Here is a 21,965-nt window from a genome sequence, read left to right as displayed (position 1 = left end):
CATCTCCAGGAATTGACATGAGCATAAAATGGACCAGGCTGGATCAGGCCAAGCTCTATCTAGTCCAGCACTGTGTTTACACGAAGGCCAACCAGCTCTGCATGGGAAACCCACAAGCAGAACATGACTGTAACAGTACCCTCCTGCCCATGATCCCCAGCAGCTGGATATTGGAAGCAGCAGAGAACCATCAGGATTCATACCCACTGATGGCTTTTGTCTCCATGATTTTGTCTAATCCTTTTCCAGTGCTACCCACATTGGTACACTGTAAGCCGTCCTGAGAGGCCATGCATAAGGGACGGCATAGAACATTTTTAAATAAATAAAAAAAATGAAATCTTGTGGTAGCAGGAATGGTGGAGGAGCTCACCCCAACGAGAACTGAACAAGTCATCCATTTTTTTGCAAAGGTCCTACTTGCCACAACCACTACACAACACAAGCCACTAGATTTAAGAGCTTTGTGCTAGACTGGCATGAGCTAGACTGCCTCCTGTTTGAATCCCAGTTTCATATTAGAGAGCCAGTGTGGTGTAGCGGTTACGAATGCAGGACTGGGACACAGATGATCTGGGTTCTAGTCCCCACTCAGCCAAGGAGCCAACTGGGTGACTTTGGGCCAGTCACAGCCTCTCGGCCCAACCTACCTCACAGGGTTGTTGTTGTGGGGATAAGATGCAGGAGGAGAATGATGTAAGCTGCCTTGAGCCCTTTGTAGGAAAAAGGCAGGATATAAATCAAAAAATAAACAAACAAATAAAATATTATTCAGCAAGTGCCACCATGTTCATGTGCATCGTCAGGTGGGGTGCAGAGCTCAGCAAAGCCACCTTGCTTGGCACCAGCAACGCGGCCCATATTTCACACGTCTTTAACAGACAGATGTTGTTACTCATACCACTAATCATCTCCAGAGTTTATAATGCAGTTACTAGTGATTAAATAAAATGGCTATGATTCAATTAAGGGCGATTATATGTTGCAAGCCAGATGCCAGCTCTTTAACTAATAGTCACTCTTGAGTTCCATTACTAAAATGCCAAAACATTCATTATTAATTCTGGAAAAGCTCATGATCTATGCTTAGCAGACAATGGTGTGCAAATGATCTTAAAGACTGACAGGAAGCTGCACCCAACAAGATGTGCACAGATAGATGCTCTGACTGATGTAAGGTATAAGAAAGGGGTGCAGACACTCAAGCCCTCTGGGAGGGCAAACCTGGCCCTTTGGTGGTCCATAAAAGGCCATACCCCTTTGGTGGTCCATAAAAGGTCATACCCCTTCCTCTGACCCTACCCCTTTCCCCCAGCCATTCACCATTTGTTGAGTCCTCAACTTTTGTGCAGGTTGTTCCTCATTCTAAAAGGTTCTACTGCCATTTTAAAGGCCTAGTTACTGGCCTTAAGAAGTTATTTTAGATGAAATAAGCTCGTATTTTTGGTATCATTGCTCCATCCCATTCGTCTGTGGCACTGCCCCTCTTCCCTTTGCTCTTGCCAACCAATGAAACACAGCTCCCAAATTTCTTCAAAATGGATTACAGCCTTTGGCTGAAAAAAAAATCTGGCTTGATCCTTTTCATGCAAACAACTGTGAGCACATGCAAAATGCCTGAGGAGGAGTCTGAAGAAACTGGAGTTCTGCTTACATCCCATTCATTAAAAAAAACAAAAAACTTTACACTGAACCTAGAAGGCTAGTTCAAACAGTATAAATGACAGTCATGGCATGTACAATACTTCTGCAAATCATATATAATAAGATGAGATTTTTAGGGAATTGTCCCAAGTCAGAAACGTGTTTCACTGAAGCTAGAGGGGTGTATTTCTGGAAACCAGATGGAAATATTTGCAGGATCTAACCTGGGGGACTCAAATGTATTGAGTGATATGGCACTGTGTATCCCACCTCTTCTTTCATCACTGAAAGAGCGGGGTGGGGGGGAGGAACATGCCTCAGAAACCCGCTGGTGCATGGCAGACAAAACCACTGAAATTCTGGGAGGCTGCAGGTCAACAGCCTCCCTAACCCAGTCCTGCAGTTGGGCCTACACAATCCAATCACTGGCTTCCCCTGTTTCCCAATTGGTAGGTGCCACAAATCAGGCTTCCAACAGAAGGTTGCTACACCAGATGAAACTCTTCCTCCTCCATTCAATAAGCCCCACAAATCTTAATGCCACTGTTGGGATAATCACTAATGCACACTTGACTGCAATGGAGAAAACCAATCATGTATATCAGTCTTTGTCAGATAAAGGTTCGGCTGTGGTGGGGAGAGATGGAGTTGAAAACCAAAGATAAGTGACCGTATTTCATAAAAATGTCACAACAAGTTATCTTTGTTGCAGCAACTGAAGATTAGTTTGTTTTTGGCCTCAATCAATTCCTGCACAACCACTCTCTGAGAAGACTCTCTTTCAGAGTGGATGCTGTGAAGAAGAATTATTACCGTGTCTACCTTCGGAATATGTCCTACCTAGTTTGAGAAAATGTATGTGGGCACACACATTTACAACTCTGAAAAAGGCTCAGACATCATCTTTGAAATGACATGCATTGACACTGATCACTACAGGAAGCCTGTCAAAATTCAAAACAGGTCATTAAAGAAAGGTAACCAATTCTCTTAGAATCTGAGTTTCAGGAGGTGAGCCTGCTGAAAAATATTCCTTGCTGATTACATTAATTCTAGCAATAATATGAAAGGAGGGTGTTTTGCTACACAATATGAAAATTTGAACCCCAAACCCATCACTTAGAATCATAGAATAGTAGAGTTGGAGGAAGGGGCCATGAAGGCCATCGAGTCCAACCTCCTGCTGTTGCAGGAACTATGGATTTTCCCTAGAGCTCCTACTGCTTAACAATGTTCTGGAAGAATGTGGCAATTTACCTGGAAGGATTCTCTTTCCTCATACCTGTCCCTAGTAAAATACTGTCCCTGTTTCGGCTCTGTGGGATGCTGTCCCCACAAATCTCCGTTGGTGCATGCAGTGGTGCAGTAGAATCACCTTTTGAGGAGCTCCAAAAATTAAACCTGGGTAGGGGCAGAAGATGTCCGGTGAGCTGTAGAGCGTCCCTTGCCTTATGGATGGTACAATGATATCGGCCTTCCCAAATGTCTCCTTCCATATCAGCCTGCCCAAACCTTAAGATCATCTGCAGAGGTCCTTCTCTGAGAGCCCTCTTTGAAAGGGGAGAGAAGAGGTGTTACGAGGACAGTCTTTTCTGCTATAGCACCCTGCTTTTGGAACTTGCTGGCGCCAACGCTTTATTTGTTCCAGTGCCAGGCCAAAACCTTTTTATTTACCCAGTTTTAAAATTGTTAATCGGTATTTTAATTATTTTATAACACGTACTGGCACTAAGTAGTCTTTAATTGTTTTATTGATTTGTTTAAAATTTTCTTTGTGTAAATCATCATGAGATTTTTAATGAAGGTATAGAAAATTTTTAAATAAAGAAAAAGGGAATGGGTTAAAGGAAAATTATGGAGATTAAAAATGTAAGAAAATGTTTTCTAACAAAAGGCAGATGTCTCACTTAACATTAAACTATTGATTATTTATTTATTTATAAAATTTGTATGCCATCCAATTACTTACGTCTCTGGACGGCTTTGGATTCAAAGTCCAAAAGTGTCCAGTGACACATCATGTACATGGACTATGCATATTCATATCATTAATTTGGAAGGAATGGAAATTAGTCCTTTTAGCAAGCATGTTCTAGTCTGTGGTGGTGGGTCACTGTCTGGGTTCTTCATACTGCTTTCTGCAGCATAGTTTGGGCATGTTTGATATTCCTGGGAGATACTGACAAGTAACACAAGAATGCTTTGTTTTTTCAGAATATTGGGGGAATTTTCCTTTCCTCCCTTTCTTTCATGCGGATCCCAGTTTCATGGTGGGGATTTCAGCTTTAATATAAATAACAACAGCTGGTAAACTGATTTTTATTAGTCTATGTTTATTTTGTTATTTGGAAATGACATCTCTGAGGTCTCCAAGGGCATAATTTTTTGCAAGTTTAGACAGGAAAAGGCCTGCCAAAAGCTGGCGTCGGCTGAGTGTCGAAGGCTTTTATGCCTAGGCATGCACCAGATTGTACCTTAAGCCTCTGTATTTTGCTTTTCACGTTTCGTGTAGGTAATTCAAACATCATGCTAATTTTGCCTTAGTAAGGGCTGTGATTATTGTTTAGTTTTATATTTTCTCCCAGTGCAGAGGACCAAATTGGATGAAACTCATCTGGGGAATTGGTCCAGTGTATTTGTACAACCTTGTATTTGAAAATTAGCATTGCGACTGTGTAATCCTATGTATGTGATGGATTGATGGGCATATTTGGACTGAATTTTAAGTGCGAAAGTCACATTTATATTTTATTATATTCCGTATATAGATAATTATTTTAACCTACTCCTTTTTTGCATTTGAAAGTGGTTCAGGACAGGCGCAACAGTTGAACCTATGTGTCCTGATGGGTCTTGTTCTCATGCATACAATCATCCCCAGGGTATCAAGAGCAGAGATGGCAAGATGTTTGACGCCAGAGATGGAAGTGCAGCGCCCGTCTGCAGCGCAAAGCCAACCATCAATGTGCCCTTCCTGTGATCCTCTGAATCGGCATCCTAAAGACAGGCCCTGTTGGGGAAAGGCTCAGCTACAAAGCATCTCAGCAGCTGGTGCGGCGTTCCTTGACATTTCTTGCTCTGCCATCCTGAACTCTGACTCACAGCCAGCCCTCCCCAACCGGGTGCCTTCCAAATGTGTTGGCGTGGAACTCCCCTCATTCCATTGCAAGTTCAATCCTGGGCATCTCCCAGGGAAGGCCAGCAAGAACTCCCATCTGAATGTCTGGAGAACTGCTATGAATCAGTCTCATCAATAGAGCTAGACAGACCATTGGCCTCATTCAGCTTCGTCTATTCCCAGCAAAATCAACAGGATTTAAGTCTGAGTAGACACCCTTAGGACCAGATAGACAGACGCACTGATAAAAGTTACTTATGTGCACACCCAAAACTGGTTTACCATCTTCAGGTGGTGAGACGAAACTGCTTAAAGGCTGTTAGGAGTTACAAGTCTTAACCATGAAGAACAATGTGGCGCATACAGAACTCCCGGGGTTAAAAAGGACCTTTTCATTAGTGGGGCCACTGGTGTTATATGCCACCTCCCTCACAGTTTCCTGTTTTCTACAATCCTCACAGCAGTTGGGATGTTCCAGCAATACTATTTGTTGTGAGCTACACTGCAAAGTATTTTGGGGTGCCTTGGTCTTGAATGGAGAACTAAGACCTGCCAGGTTTACCAAAGATCTATGAAAGACCTCCTGAGAGAGATCAAACACAACTGCCTCCATTTTTGGAGAGTGTTTGAGGACATAGTTATGAGGAATGTCAGAATGAGTGTCCGCATTTCAAAAATTACCACCACTAACTACCACCACCGCATTTCAAAAATTACCACCATTTCAAAAATTACCACTAACCATGAGTCTGATTCCATATTCCCTTTCCCAGTGGAGCTGACTGGTCAGTAATGGGGCACTAATCCCACATCTCCTGGTCCAGGGAATCAGGTGTATTTGGGAGCCAGGCCACCGCTGCCATCGCCTATAAAGTGCCAAATTCTGCTCTGGGAAGGGTTACTGGAGAGCATCATCTTTACTTGAATTAATTGTTCAATAATGGCTAAGGAAATTCTTGACTGTCTTACTTGACTGTTAACTGTTTCTTCCAGATAGAAAAAAGTAAAATGATAATTCATTCTAAACCACAGAACTGAGACAGTAAGTCAAACTGAATCAGATTCACATTGAAGAGCAACCAAGACTACCAGAACAGCTTTGTAAAATTGCTCTCACAGGATCCACATCAGATTTCAATGTTTATACAGCTTAACTCATTTCATGTCTCCATTCCAGTGTGGGAAGAAGCATTACAAAGTGGTCCAGATGAGCCATTAGCCATGCTGGCTAGAAATTATGGGGTTTGCAGGACGACACACCTGGAGGGTGTCAGGTATGGCGAGGCTGGTCCAGACCACGGCAGAATGAGAACGTCCTTCTGAAAGAGGGGAATCACCTGACAACATTCCTCCAAGAACAAGCCAAGGGCTGTCCCACAAATGCTCAGTGCCCCATCATTTGATGACTCACGGCTGAACTTACTAATGGCTCCCTCTGAACAGCCTGAGATGATGTCAAGCAACCATGAGATTTCAGGTTTGGTGTTAGATCCCTGATGTAAGATACCACTTCATGCCACAGCCAACAGCAGGTGAGGAAATGGACGTGTGGGAATTAACTCTTGGACAAACTGGTTGCTTTTAAGTTTCCCTTCTGGCCCTGATTGCCATTTGGCCTCTTTCAGAACCCTTCGGTTCCACAGAAGGGGCCTCACAAAGCCACGGAGGGCCAACAGGGTCTCTCTGCATCTTTTCTCTTCTACCTATGGCGGCTGAGATACCAGCCGTCACAATGAACAGAAGGTGGTGGCACCAGAAAACTCACTTGGGGTTGCCACCCTTTTCCTGGCTCAGCTCCCAGGCCTTTAATCACAGTCGGGCACACGGTAATTAAGCAGGCACTGAGACAGAGATAGCAAAGTTGAAAGGAGCGTTGCCTCTTTCAGTTCTCCGTGGCAGGCTGATATTAATCCTGCCTTCCAAGAGGGTTGCCCAACAGGCCGGAAAGTATTACCGACCCAGTTTCCTAGTCAAATTAAGCTGCTTTAGAGGGACATAAAGTGAGCAGAGAAGTTAGAAAATGCCATCCCTGGGACAGATAAAAGCCAGGGGCTTAAAAAGCAGAAGCAGCTATGGTAGGATTCCACCGCACCAGAAGGAGTCCTATCTGCTGAGCTCATGGGCACCAGGCACCATCCAGACTGTGCGGCAAAAAGGAGATCATGCAAATGCGTTCTCTACTCCTAGCTGCATGCAAGGAAGGCAACATGATCCAAAGGCAGAAGAGGCTGAACTAATCCAAGCATGTCCTAGGAGTCAGTAGTGCTTGGGTTGGGCAACCATGCTGGAGTTACGCAGCAATACAGGTTTGAACTCATTCATTTAAAGGAGTGCAGCAGCTCCCCAAAGCGACACCTCCCTAAGCAGTGGGCGGGGGGGGGGGGGACTGAACTCCCCCTTGTGAAATCAAACCAGAAATGCAACTTTCGAAGCTCCAGCCGGAAAGCAATGCTTTTTTCTCACCAGGCTGACAGCAAGCCAGGGTCCATTATGCAAGTTCAGCATTCATTTTGGATGCAGACAGGAAGGCAAGAGGTGGAGACCCTCACATGGCCTATGGGAGGAAGCTCTTGAAGAAAGACAGACAGAAAGAGGGAGAACTTCCTCTGTAAATATTCATTGCAAGAATGAACATGTCTGCATTTATGAAGGGTCAAATGGGGCGAAATACTCTTCACAGCTGCATGGAAATAATGTGAGCTTTTAAAACTAAATCAGGACTTCTTAGAACTACTTCATACATTATAGATTTTTAAGTGTGTACCTAGGATGTTTTAGGTACACTGTTAAAAGCTGGAATAGTTCATGAACCCAGCATGAAGTCATGCATCCCAGAGCTGGGACTAGCCATGGCTTCCTGTTGAGGATATACTGGCAGGGTTCACATGGTCATATTTATATTGTATTTTAATTTTACTGTCTTTTATGGTTTTGTTTCTTATTGTTGTTTATTTTTATCTGTATTTTAAATATATTTATAATGCACACGGAGAGCCTTTGGCTACGGGGTGGCATACAAATGTGTGTGTGTGTGTGTGACAGAGAGAGAGAGAGAGAGAGAGCAGGACCACCAGTATCTGACTTTCTGTTTGGCATAGTTTTGTACCTGGAGGGAAGGATGGTTTTGCTATCAGATGATCCTGTGATTCCTAAGCATATGTGGTTTCCACCCTCCTACCTTAATTTTCCAACAGGCAGCACACATTCTGTTAGCCTCTGCTGCTGGAATTCAATCCCAGGGTGCACCACTCCTGCCTCTTCCACACTGGAGTGCATATAGAGGCTAGATGGCTAGAGTGGCTCCTGTAATTGCTGCTCTTTCCACTGGACTCTATAGTAGCTACATGGAAACCACATTTCTGGGCTCAGGTGACCAAATAAGCCGTTCTGAAACACAGACACCACACAACAGACCATTGTTTCTTGCCATGGTTCCATGGAAACCAAGCATACTGCATGATAAGCTGGCAACAGGGTCCAGACAACATGACAGACCATTTCATGGAGGAAACCACCACAGCTTGTCATTATGCTGTTTTACTCAATTTGTTTATTGTTTAATTATTTATTGCCTTTTATTGTGTTTTATTAAGGGACTGCAGGTGGCGCAGTGGTTTAAACCGCTGTGCTGCTGGGCTGGTTGATCGAAAGGTCGCCGGTTCGAATCTGCACAATGGGGTGAGTTCCCGTTGCTCTGTCCCTGCTCCTGCCAACCTTGCAGTTCGAAAGCATGCAAATGCAAGTAGATAAAAAGGTACCACTTTGGTAGGCAGGTAACAGCGTTCCGTGCACTTCGGTGTTTAGTCATGCCGGCCACATGACCATGGAGACTGTCTGGACAAACGCTGGCTCTCTCGGCTAGGAAACGGAGATGAGCACCACCCCCTAGAGCCAGGCATGACTGGACTTAATGTCAAGGGGAAACCTTTACCTTTATTGTGTTTTATTATATTATTGCATTGCTTATATTCTTTTGTATTTTTTTATGGTAAACCGTGGAGAGAGCCAATTATTGCTGTAAGTACAGTATACAAAAACTTATATAAATTGCATAAATATGTATGAACACAGCCACTGAATTACACACTAAGTCGCCTTGAGATGGGTGAAATTATTGTTAGTATTTATTCTTTTATTAAAGTGTTATCCTGCCTTTCTGCTAAAAATGATGCTCAAAGAAGGTACCAAAACCAGAATCTGATTAATACATAAAAACAAATGATTTAGTACTGCCAAGTAATCTCTGTGACCACTTTAGTTTGTTTGGTCTCTTTACAAAAAATCATTAATGGGAGGGTGCTTTGAACATCATCTAGTCCAACCCTCTGCAGGAAGTACAGGACTAGACCATCCTCAAGGGATGGATGCCCAACCTTCTGCTTTGGGCTGAAGACCTCTAGTGACACCAAACGAAAAATGGTAAGTTTTATTTTATATTGTTATTTATTTTATATTGTTAGTTTTATATTGTTATTTTTGTATTATATTTTATGTTGTGAGCCGCCCCAAGGCTTTGGCGAATGGGGTGGCATAGAAATGTTTTAATAAATAAATAAATTTAATAAATAAGTCAGGAATGTCGGTTTTGCTGTCAAAAATGCAAGTGCACCCTGTTTAAAGCCCCAAATGCAAATACAATGTACCCACTGAAACTACTTGCAGACTGTTGGACCTGGACTCTTCTTTGATGTGAGCAACTTTCCCAGTATAATTTTCTACAAACACTGCACAGATTTCCCATACAACTACTGCCTGATTTACACAATTTTCCTGCACATGCAGAGCAAAACCAAACAGGAATCAGGCATGAGACAAATGCTCAGAGAATTTGAGTGGGTTTAAAATGGAAAATTGCACGTGGCCTTTGTAAAAACCAGGGTTCGAAAACAGCTGAGCTGCCATTGACCTGAAGCTCAGGTTCGCCCTACCAACAGAATCCTAGAAAACAACCTCATCAAGTAAAAAGGAATACCATCAATAAAGAGCTATGCAAAATTAAATGGCTTTTTAAATCATTAATGGTAGTAGCAAGAAAGTTGGCAATACTGATTTAGCACAGAGGAAGGCCTTCCCCGTGGTAGCCCCTTCTCCCCAGCTCTCCCTACCCAAAGAAGTCCACCTGGCAATCTAGCCAAGAAACACCTCCCAGCAGGTATATTTTCTATCCAAAATCCTTCACCAGGGATTAAGAGACTACTGCCAATAGATTAATGTGTTATTAATGCTTAATTCTGATGCTCCAGCCCCCATCCCGATTAAAACCTGCTTTAATTGCATTTCAATGCACTGCTTTGATCTAGAGTAATCAGTCCTGATCCTTATTAGATGCCCCATGTGTCTGGCCCAGTACAGCCTGAAATAGGTAGAGGATGTAGGAATCTGGGCAATTCCATCACTTGTAAAGCAGCAAAATACAATCTGTCTGAAAGAAACTTGGCTGACATAAGGAAGGAGAATGATGCAGCTAAAGAGGAACAGAACGCAACAGATGCTCAGGGAAGCAGGCCAACTTTTTCTGCCTAATTTCAGCCAGATGTTGACAAAGGCTGCAGAACCCAGCTCCATTGAATTAGTCAACAATTCCTTCGTTTTCCTTCCTTTCCCCCACAGTTTTCATAGTCAGAAATGCAGGTCCCTGGTCCCATTATATTGCTCAGGGCACTCGTCACTCTCCATTTAATTGCTGGAAGCATCCCTCCACCCTTCCCTATCTGTCTGTCTGGCACCTTCCTTCCTACACTGTGGCTGCAGCAGCAGCAAGTCAGACGTCTGGCAGCAGATGCTTGTACGATGCTTAGCTCAGCCATGCCTTTTTCTCCAGGAGGATCCCAGCACAAACATGTTTTATGCCTGAGAGGTTCTGATAAAAGGAAAAGGGTTTCCCAGGATCGCAAATTGCCGAACGGACATCAGTCCTCCAGCCCAGGCAATCCATTCTCTACACTCCAGCCTGATTCCGGTGCAGCAAAGTTGGATTTTGTTGGCGCCACTTGCTTGTATTCAAATTTGCTTATTTTGCCTCTAAGGGCACAGTCCAACAACCTGTGCTCCCACTGCACTTAAGCCTCTGAATGCACAGAAGACACTGGGGCAGACTCACATCATGTTTTTTCCCTAGATGGCAAGTTTTGGCAATCTAGAGGAAGTGCCGGGGAGGGGACAGCAAGTGAAGGGGACAGCAATAGGAATCCACAGCAAACCCTGAAGCCAGCTCCCTTGGCCTTCAGAGTCCCAGCTCCGAGATCCTATGATCTCAGAGCTGAAATGCCAAATAATTCTCTGGCCTTCCCAATGAAACCAGGAGCCAAACCAGGGCACTCTTGGTATATTCAGTCATTATATTTTAAATGTGAGCTGGATACCTGCAATTTTGCAGATTTCAAAAAATGCTGTGGTATTAAGAAGGGTGAATAATAGAGAAAAGGTGGAAAAGAGCAGCTGCAGGGAAACTCTCGGACTGGAGGCCACCTTGGAAGTACAGAAAAGAATGCATAACATAAAAACACCATGCTGTAAACACTGGATCTCGCTGCAGAATCTCTGAAGACTAAAATCCTGTGGGTATATTTTCTTTTTAGTGTAAAGCTAATATCCTCCAAAAGCAGCCATATCATGGATATTGCCTAGCTCTCCCTTTTTACTCCATGGCCAACTTCTTAAAGGGGTGTTTCCAAGTGAAATCTTTACTGGTGATGTGGTTACTTAATAATTTTTGTGAAATGTTTGGACAGTTTGGGCTACCGGGTGATAGAGAAATGTAGGAATTACAAATAGGAATTACCGGCCAGTGATGCCACAAGAGAAACTTCTGGGGCTGGTCTCTATTTTGGGTACATTTGACATAGCTATTGTTTAGTCTTCCCTTATTTGATTAAGGTGAGAATGCAAAGTGGCTGGCATCATTCTGTTCCCCCTGCTCTGTCTTATCCCCAAAAAAACTACCCTGTGAGGAAGGCTGGGCTGAGAGTCTGTGACTGGCCCAATTTAGTGGGAACACCTGTAACCTCCAAACTCTGAGGATTATGGGTATTCTGTGCAGAGGAGGAGGAGGCAAGGTCGCCTCCATGCCCTTCCAGCTCTGCAAAGCAGCTAGGCAGTCAATTTTTGTCCATTTGTCCATTTTGGTCCTACAGAGGGAGAAGGCCAACAACCTGTTGGGATACATCATACCTTGGCAACTATGGTCTCCGTCCCTCTCTGGCCCCTGAGATACCCCTACAGCCCCTCTCTGAGGTCACTCCTATGACCTCAGGGACACATGGCTCTGTGCCAGCTGGGAGGAGCTCTTTCCCAGAGTTGGAGCTGGGTCTCTGAATCATGCCGTGGTCCCCTAGATGCTGCCCAAAGGTCACTGGATTGCCTGGCCCAGAACCAAATCTCATTATGACACAAGCGCTTTGAATGAAAGTGATTTGAACTGGCTACATCTTTCTTTAGAAAAAGGAAAGCACCGCAGTTCCTGATTCAGGTCCGGATGCTGGGACACGAGAAGGACGTCCACCCTCCCCACATGCCAATTTTCCCATTGCATTGGTCCACCCACCCAAACTGGCATCTTGGCATGAAACAACGGCAGGGGGGAACTCATTTCCCCCATCCTGCACCACAGTTCTCACTCACATTGGGGTCTTTTTCTAAAGACCAGTCTGGTGAGCCAGTGTGGCGGAGTGACACTGGGTGACTTTGGGCCAGTCACAGACGCTCAGCCTGACCTGCCTCACAGGGTTGCTGTTTTTTAATCGCTTGTTTTCTTTAAACAAATAAAGTACAGAAAGGAAGAGAAACAAGAATGCCAAGGGATCTTACACAAACAGGCACCTGTGAGTCAGCTCCCCAGAGGAGCTCTAGTGCCACCTACGCCATTCTCTTTTTGGTGCCAGATGAAAACATATCTCTTCATCAGCCTTTTTAATAATTTTAACAATTGATTTTATTAATGGGTTTTTAATTATTTATTTTTGCATTTTAGTATCTGGTTGTCCATCTTGCCTGGTTATGTTTCCTGGAGTTAATCTGTCCTCTGTTACATTAGTATTAATCAGTTATTTTTAATGATAGGTTTAATTGTTTGGTTGTTACTTTATTCTTGTGCGCCACCTAGAGAGCTCATTCAAGCTGTTTGGCGACTTATCAATGTAAAAATAAATATACATTCATAACCTGCAGATTGCTAAAAAAAAAAAAAAAAATCCTGACCCTCACAGGGTTGTTGTTGTGGGGATAAAAGTGAGAGCAGTAGGACGAGAATGATATAAGTCATTTTGAAAAGGAAAAAGGCAGGATATAAATCTAATAAGATGGAAGGGAGGGAGGGAGGGAAGAAGTAAAGAACAAACAAACAAGACATAGCCATTTAAAGCCCATTCAGTAGGAAAGTTGCCATTTGGACCCCAAAAGCAAGTAAAGGCGAATACTTAAATTCATTTATTTCATACACACACACTCATACACCCCCCCCACCATTTGACTCAAAGGCACCCAAAGCTGCCAGTGGAACCCCTTAACGGGCCTGGGGAAATGCAGTGGGTGGCAGGACCCCCACTCAAACTTTAACTGGGAACACTGCCGACTCCGCAGGCTTTGTCCCCTGGCATTTGAGCACAGCCCCCAAACTCTGCAGTCGGCCACAGCTGTTCCACAGATGAAAAAGCATGCAGTGGCTGAACAACCCTCATCCCCCGCACTGCAGCCGAAGCTCTCTGGGCCAGGCAGAGAAGGCTGCTTAGGGACCTTGACCTAGTATTGCAACAGTTCAGGAAAGGGTTACACAGAAGGTGTTGTTACCGTCCAAGGGCTGAAATCACAGCGTTGCTTACTTGTAATATCAACCTCAGCATTTGCAAGTGGAGGCAGGTTAGGTGAGGAAAAGGCATTGAAACTATCTGCATCCACCTTAATCACCCGGTTTCCCCTGTACAGTTTATTATAAAAGTACAGGCACACCTACAAGGATGAGAAAAGAAACATGTCAGTATAGAAACCTTGTAATTAAAGAGATCCAACAGATTTTTTTAAAAATCATGTCAGACTCTTTCTTTAAATATAATGAGAATGATTTAGGACAGGGCTATAAATACAATGGGAATTCTGTAGGAAGGTGTATATTTTGCATGCTTGAAAAGTGCCATGTTTGTCACTTAATGTTTTGGGTATTGACTAATGAAACCGCTCGTGGTATTTCCTTCGAGGAGCCAATCTGGCAGCTGTCAAGGATTGTCAAGAACCTCTAAACTAAATTACAATGACGAGGGTGCTAAAAAAGGAGGGGTGCATGGGAGGTTACCCTAAGATGCACCTTTCCGGGGTACACTCAAGCAGGAGTGTGCAAGGAACACGATGTTTTATCATTCAGCGCTCAGTGTTCCTGACCACCCGTCATGCTGGCAAGGAATAAGAGTGTTGAATTCTAAAACTTCTGGATATCTCTCTTCTGTCCATCTCTGGATGAGGGTTATAAATAGCTCCACAAGTGGCTGGGAAAGCAAGGAGCGCTCTATCTCCAAATAGGCAAACAAAGTCAAGGCTTCGATGGGTCTCCCTGTCCTATCCCATGGGAAAAAAAAAGCCATTTCTTCAAACCACCATTTCAGTTCATCCTTTCAAACCACTGCTGACAGTCCCCTGGAAAGCTGATACAGGTTTTCTAAATACATGGCTTGAAAAGTCACTGTTAGAATATTGCTTTTCCTCCAAACTATCAAGATCTGTTTAATAACAGATGTCAAACTAGCGTGGGTTGTTTTGGTCATTGCCATTTTTTTAAAACATTGGATGGACAACCTGCAGCACTCCAGTTGTTTTCAACTACTTTTCCCATCAGCCCCAACAGCAATGCCAATGCTAAGCAACCACGGAGGTCAAAACACTGAGATGGCCATATTTTGCTCACCCACATTTTAAAATCACTGCAAGATCTATAATCAGTTACATGACTGGGAATCTGTTAGTTGCTGTTACAACTGGCACTGAGCTATACTGGATATGGTGTTCTTTTGAGTATTGCAGTTTGGTTTAAGGAAGCACTATTTGGTACCAAGGTTGATACGTTCATGAGACTGATACGTCTATAAAATGGAATGAGGAAGCAGAAGGACGGCTTATTGTGGTGTCCTGAAGCATCTCCCATAAACAACCCAGAGTTTGTTTTACATTTATTTGGCCATGCATGATTTCATAAAATTGAATTTAAAAGAAAACATAAAGTTCCGCTGATGAGGAGATAAGTCACCAATGGTGCTCTTTGTTGAGTTTGTCTATGCTGATTGTAATTTTTTGCACAGAAAAGACTGCGAGGGCAGGGGGTTGTAATCAGCAAGGAAAGAGGGGAAGTTTGGAACATGCAGGGTTGCAGGGGTAAGAACAGAGAGGCTGGAAGCAAAATCATAAGCTCACCTCAGGGATTACAAACAGGCCAGCGATCAGCAGTGCCCCAAGCAGGTTGGCTCTGCCATCATTCCTTAGTTCATATATGGGCACCTAGAAAGAGAGAAACACCCGTCAGTGGCTGCTTAAAACAACCCCCCTCCCTGGCCGAAAGAGAAGAATCAGGACTCCAGTAATACAAACCAAGTGCAAAAACATGAATAATGCATGAAACATTCTCTGATCATATGATTTATTGGAACCAGGACATATTTCTTCATCTAAATGATGGCAGATGGTGGGATTTCTCCTTATGAATGTAAAATGTATTCTCCCCCTGCCTCACAAAGTTATCCTTGAATTTTGCACAGTCTTTACATGGTGCGGGGAGAGAAGAGAACTCAGCATGGAAGAAATATTGCTTGCCAATATTTGGAGCTACTGGAGTGACCCAGAATATGGGGCTAGCGGGGCTACCCTTGCATAATATTTGGCAGCTTTGGCTAGTACAACTTCAGGCAGCCAGCTTCCTCATTCTTCTGCGACAATAGTAAATTCTTTTTGGTAAGCGACTTAGCACCAAGCAACTGTGATAGGCTCCTAATCTGATCACAGATGCCAAGAATGGTTTTAAGGGTAAAATAATATGTATGCTTAAATATGACTCTCTGAGGACTGTTCAGAGCTGTTGGGTTTTTTCTGCATACACATGCATAAAATGAGGTCCTAAATGTTTCAACCCAACCATTTCCTCTAGTGAAACCCCTCAAACTGCTATTAGCTCCAACAAAGACAAAAGACAGGTACCGATACTGTTTGTCGTTATGTGCCAACAAGTCCTCTCTGACTTACGGCGGCCCCATGAACAAAAGCCCCCCCAGAATGCCATCCACAGCAGCTCTTCAAGGCCGTGGCTTCCGTTATGGAGTCAAGCCATCCCCTATTTGGTCTTCTTCGGCCTTCAACTTTCCCTAGCGTGATGGTCTCCTCCAGTGAGTCTCACCTTCTCATGATGTGCCCAAAGTAGAAGAGCCACAGGTTTTTTGTTTGATTTTTGCTTCTTGGGAAAGGTCTGGCTTGAACCTACATTCTTCCTGGGACTAATAGTAACCCTTGGAAATTATAATCAAAGCAATTAACCATACTCCACCAGAACTCCTGTTGTTGTTAGTTGCAAAGTCGTGTCCAACCCATCGCAACCCCATGGACAACATTCCTCCAGGCAGTCTTGTCCTCCACCATCCCCCGGAGTCCACTTAAGCTCACACGAACTGCTTCAGTGACTCCATCCAGCCACCTCATTCTCTGCCGTCCCCTTCTTCTTTTGCCGTCAATCCTTCCCAGCATCAGGGTCTTCTCCAATGAGCTGTTCCTTCTCGTTAGTCGGCCAATTAAGGGCCTCATGATTCCAAGCCCCCATGACACATGCCGCTCTACTTCATCTCCCTGACTATGAAATACAAAAGGAAGCACACCTCTTGCACGGCTATTGTGAGCAGGAATGAAAACTTTGTCATGTCCACTCACCAGTAACCATCCCTGAAATCATCTTTTAAGGAATTGTCTTACCTGAGACCCTGTTAGAACGATGGTTTTACCCAGGTTCTCACACATGAAGGACAAAGCCGCAGCTGTATAGGCCATTGTATCTGTCCCATGAAGGATCACAAAGCCATCATACTTCTCATAGTTTGCCTGTTGATGCAAAATGCATGTTGTGCTTAATAATAAAACAGAATAAAAAAGGAAGGAGATTACCAGCAGGAGGGAGTTAGATAAGACTGTATCTAAGAACAGTGGCAAGCGAGTTCATTTTAAAAATATTAATCATTACGTTTTCCCTCTCATGAATTGTTAGATAATTGTCAAAAGACCAAATGCATTGTGGGTGACATCATCTAAACAACTGAAATAAGGGATAATGGGTGGCAGGGGAAGAGAGAGAGGCATTTCTTTTATTTGTCGGCTTGCCTTCTTTGTCCACTTCCTCCTTCCTGAGCCTCTTTTTGCAAAGCCAGATGCCCTTCCGAGGGAGAATCTCTTATCTTTGGGTCCCGGCCCCTGATAAATCACAACCTCAGTGCTTGTGCAGTTCAAAATCCATTACACCCAACTGTAACCTCACAGTTGAGCTCATTCCCCAGCTTTTCTAGTCATTAAATCTTGGAGGCGTGAGGTGGAATGCATTTTGCCTCTATGGCACATGCATAAACGCTAAGGCGCCATTCCAGAATCTGAAAAACGGCGATTGGCTGGGATTTCCTTCCTACCCGTTTGTTTCCTAGCCTCAGTCTCCTGCTTGCCCAGGAGTGGAGTGCTCATGCCACTATAAAACATCCAAGCAGGGTAGCACTCCCGGGAATTCTGCCTGAACTTGAAAAAAGGAAGGAAGACGCAACATTAGCAAGCAAAACCTTTACTTCGTATGCAGTTTTTTGTGGTAACAGCACAGAAGAAAGCATCAGGGAGGTGGCTTCATATCTGCGTGGTGCACCTGGCCACACAGGTAAACAGTCATATTTGTTTTAGGGTCAGGTGAAGCAAATCACCACAGCTAGGTAAAATGGACAATGGACCAAATAAGAAAGCAGCAGTGGTGGGGCTTGAGGAATTGCTTCATGGAAGGAAAATTGGGATGGTGCAGGTGTGCAATATTTCACAATATCCCCATTTGCAAAATACTGAAGTATAAAATTGCTGCCCAGATGTAAGGTTCCTTGCAAGCTTGCAGTCAAACCATTTTAATGGAGGAACGCGGAAGTCCATGTGAGGGTTGGTAAAGGTACCCAAAGGACGACTGTCTGGTATGTTTTTATATTTGTTAAATTATTTGAATGCAATACAATTGTTCAAGAAAATGTAACAGGAAACTTCTGGTTTTGGCCCTTGTCATTCCAGCACTGTGGTATCTGCTTAATGGCCAGTGGAAGCTGATTTTCTTCTTACTGAACTGGCAAAAGCCATCCCTTCCTCCCTGCCCATCCTGACCCTTAAATCACCATCTTTCAAAACAGGCCATAACTCATTGCTAGAGCTGCTGTTCCAGATGCAGAAGGTTCCAGGTTCTCCGTTCTTTGCATCTCCTGGTTCTCAGGGAACAGGACTGGAACAGAACACTGCAGCATGATCTCCAGGTTTTGGAAGGCTGTTGCACAAGCCGCTTTCAATGGGCTCCTTCAATCAATCAGCCAACCTTCTCGTCGCCATTGTCATCCCATTCCTCCTCATCCTCCCCCTGCTTCTTGCCTTGCAGAGAACCAGTGAACCTGCAGGCAAAAGCATCTACAGATGGCCTGCAGTATGGTCTGAAGGCTCGTAAGGCATCCCCCATGTTGAAGCTAAGCAGGCCTGGGGCTAGCCAGGGCTTGGAGGGGAGACCACCTGGGAAATGCATGGAGCTAACCTGAGTTCCACAATGGGAGAAAGGTGAAATATAATCAATCAGCCCATTGCCCTTCCTTCCCATCACCACAGCTGCCTGGGCTGCAGCTAGAGGCAAGGGAACAAACAGGTTGCAATGATGAACAAGAACACCAGAGGGTTCACGATTTGGGCTCTTGGCCAGTGCCCAGTCATGCCGACCCTTGACACCAGTCCTGGACACCTCTTTTATACAGATTTCAAGGCCACTGATCGCCTGAAAAGTCAGTAAAGGGATGCACAAACCAATGAACTGATTAGTGTAAGTTCTCTGAATATTCTTATACAGCAAAGGGAAGGGCTCATTTATTCATAATGGGAAGTGACAGATCTGAGTAAGAGCCTGAAATATTGTTGATGGGGCAGGCCTGTTTGCTGACCAGTGCAAAATGAAGTTCTACCACTGGGGTCTTTTTTATTTGGGTATTCCTATCTGGCTTCCAGCAACGCTCTGACTCTAACATAATTCATTAACGAAGAATACAGTCAACATGAAATCTAGTTCTTTCAGTGGCTAATTATGAGAAAATTCAAAGACCTATTCTCCAACATATACATATTAATGATGTGTCCTTAACCAGAGGAAGACTGCTAATTAAGAAAAGCTTAGCTGTGGCCTTAAAACAGGAATGTTAACATATGCAAATGAGTCGTATGATCTGATTTCTTGTTGCTGGCTTTTAGTCTGTGGATTATATACCATTTATGGGAACCGATTAAGCAAACTGGAGCTATTGTCCTAGCAGGCAAGGAGGATGTCACGCATCCAGCTGCAAGAGAAGCAAAATGCTAATATCAGACTGCCCTCTTCTGGCCAGAAAGCAACACGGCAATGCATTAAATACAGAGACATACAGGTAGACAGAGACATACACACCTGCATTCTCAAGCAGCATCTGGACCATTGTTCTATTTGGTGCCAGAGATACAAAATTAGCAGCTGGACCTATTCTATCTCACAGATCCCTGCTACTGCAAAAGATGGTTAGCTCCAGATCAGTGCTTCCCAAATGAATGAGAAGCCGCTGGTGCAGCTAGGAGCCAGGGCCCCGGGCCCAAATGGCCAGAGGGTCCCCAAAGCACCACCCAAATAAAGAACAGCAAGTGACAATAGTCCCCGAGCAGCAGAAGCAAACCCCATTTATCCCTGTAACCTCTGTGTGAGGGTCAAATGCAAAAACTGTGCATACTCAAAGCATTTTTCCTTTTTTAAACACAGTTAGCAAATACTGACATATCAGGAATGCAAAAGCAGTTCCAAAGCATGGAATGGTGTTTGGAGACAGGCAGAGAGAAAAGATATGGCAGTCGATCCACAAATCTATTTGAAATTTTAGACAGAAAATCTAAAATCACCAAGCTGCATCCCTATAAAGAACGTCTGGTTCCCTTCAGCTGAGTTAGATCAAGGGATGGTCCTAACCAGAAGTTTCTGTTGAGATGAGCAATGAATCCCTGGGGTCTCAGGCACGGGTCTTTCAACTACCTGCTCCCCAAGACATGCTAATCTCATCTCTTTCTCAGTGCTCCTCACCATAAAACGCAAGTAGGCCTTAATGTGGACCTATTAGCCAGTTTTTAGAGCAATCTTCAACCTGGTAACACAATTATAGACTTGTATTTGTCATGGGAGGCAGGAATTAGTGCCACCCCGGGCCATCATTTGAGGTCCAACTGCACCCCATGGAAAAGACTTCAAGGGTCAGCCCCTAGCAGGGCTGGTGGACCTCAGTCTACAATCCTGGACCGCAGAAAATCAGCATTAATCAGATTGTCACACGAGCCATTTCCCATCAGTGCAGCTCTGAACTGGAAAGACCAATTGTCAGCTATAAGGCAGCTTCCTAGTTATTAATCTTCCTTTCAAGACACATAATTATTTACGTGCTTATTGATGTCTTATGCTTCTATCCTGCCTTATCCTCCAAGACATCACACACATTTAACCAATTTCATAATCACCCTCTTTTTCATTTTATCCTCACTACAACCCTGTGAGGTAGGATAGGCTGCAAATTTGGAGACTGGTCCGAAGTCACCTAGTGAGCGTCATCACCAAATGGGGATTTCAAGCTGGGTCTCCCAGTCTCAAGTCTAACCACCAAATCACCAAATCACCAAATCACCCTGCCTTGTCACAGCAGACTGGTGAGCTCTGGAAACGGCTGCTTGAAAGTTGCACCAAACAATTCATCAAAAAGGAAAGCTGAATTTACGTGGGAAGGTTGCCAATTCTTGCATCAGACATTGACTCAATAAAAAGTTTCTGTCACATGATTGATTTCCAGGGAATTTCATTATTTGTGACAGCCTTCCCTCAACGACTTCCATTTTCCCCAGCCAAAGCACACTTAAAACAGGGTGTGTGTCATATTTGAGGAGATCATGCAACGTATAAAAGATTCCCTTGACTCTGCATCAATATCCTAAAATGCTTGTACCTCCACAGCCCTGCTTGGCTGTGTTTGTCTTTTTATCCTGCTACTTGCAGGCCTCCAAGCGATGCTAGTTTGACCCTTGTGCATTTTTGGAATTGAAGCCTGCACATTTCACTTTCTCTCCAAGCCTCCAAGTAACGACCCTTCAAACATTCAGGCTAATGTCCAGGACACTTACGAAGGTTGACTGTGCTGTCTGTCAGGACTGCACCCCTAAGTTGTGCCTCAAAAGGATATGAGGCAAGATTCTGATTCTAATGAAGAGGGAGAGGAGAAGAGGGACAGTAAGAGAGAAGGGAGGAGCAAGTCAGAACGCCAGAGTCTTTGGCAGACAAGCAGAAGGGGAAATGGGCAGAGGAGATGTAAGGATGGGATATTAATTACGGAGGAAAGACCAGGGGTGAGGAAGGAGACAGTCTAAGCAGATGACTCTGAGAATTCAGAAAGCACCTTACAGGTTAGGGTTTGGGGATTTTAGTGAAGGGGGGCTTTCGTAAATTCGATTCAGCCTGACGTCAACTTTCAACTGGGTCCCATTGCATTCATGACTGGACTCTACAAGAAGCAAACACAGCTTGGTTCTTTTGTTACCGATTTCTGCAAAATGCTTAATCTGTAGAGAAAGGCAGGTTTGCTTGCTTGTAATTTGGCATAATAAATCCTACTGATTTAGAAACAGACATCAAATTCTAACTCACTGTTGGAGAGGGCAAATGAGTGGGGTGACAGAATGGAGAATTCTGGGAAAGAGCACAGCTGGCTGAAACCCTAAAACATTTTGTTGCAGGTTCCCACTTGCAAACTTTAAAATGCAGTTGTCCAAATCGACACACTTTGTCTCACAGCGCTAAACTTTGCAGTGCTCAAAGTTGCATTCTATTGCCACCTTCTGGTGAAAAGGATTTTAGCAGGATATTAAAATGCCAAGTTAAGGAAAGATGGCATGTTGTTTGCAAGAAACATGTACCAGGCCAATGCAAAAA

The 21,965-nt window shown here is 44.0% G+C and overlaps 1 protein-coding gene across 1 annotated transcript in view; it reads right to left on the bottom strand.

Annotated features, from left to right (window-relative positions):
• Positions 1–21,965, bottom strand: part of LOC123026353 (60 kDa lysophospholipase-like) — an 83,019-nt gene that overhangs the window by 45,126 nt on the left and 15,928 nt on the right. Inside the window, exons 4-6 of the mRNA XM_044435864.1 lie at positions 16,694–16,819; positions 15,155–15,238; positions 13,579–13,705 (exon numbers count right to left, since the gene is read on the bottom strand). Of these exons, the coding sequence (XP_044291799.1) occupies positions 13,579–13,705; positions 15,155–15,238; positions 16,694–16,819 (337 nt within the window). The remainder of the gene's footprint in view (positions 1–13,578; positions 13,706–15,154; positions 15,239–16,693; positions 16,820–21,965) is intronic.

This window comes from Varanus komodoensis, unplaced genomic scaffold (genome assembly GCF_004798865.1).
Source record: "Varanus komodoensis strain SLA01 unplaced genomic scaffold, ASM479886v1 scaffold3, whole genome shotgun sequence".
NCBI lineage: Eukaryota > Metazoa > Chordata > Lepidosauria > Squamata > Varanidae > Varanus > Varanus komodoensis.
Note: the sequence above shows the minus strand (reverse complement) of the source record. Positions and strands in the feature narration are given on the sequence as shown.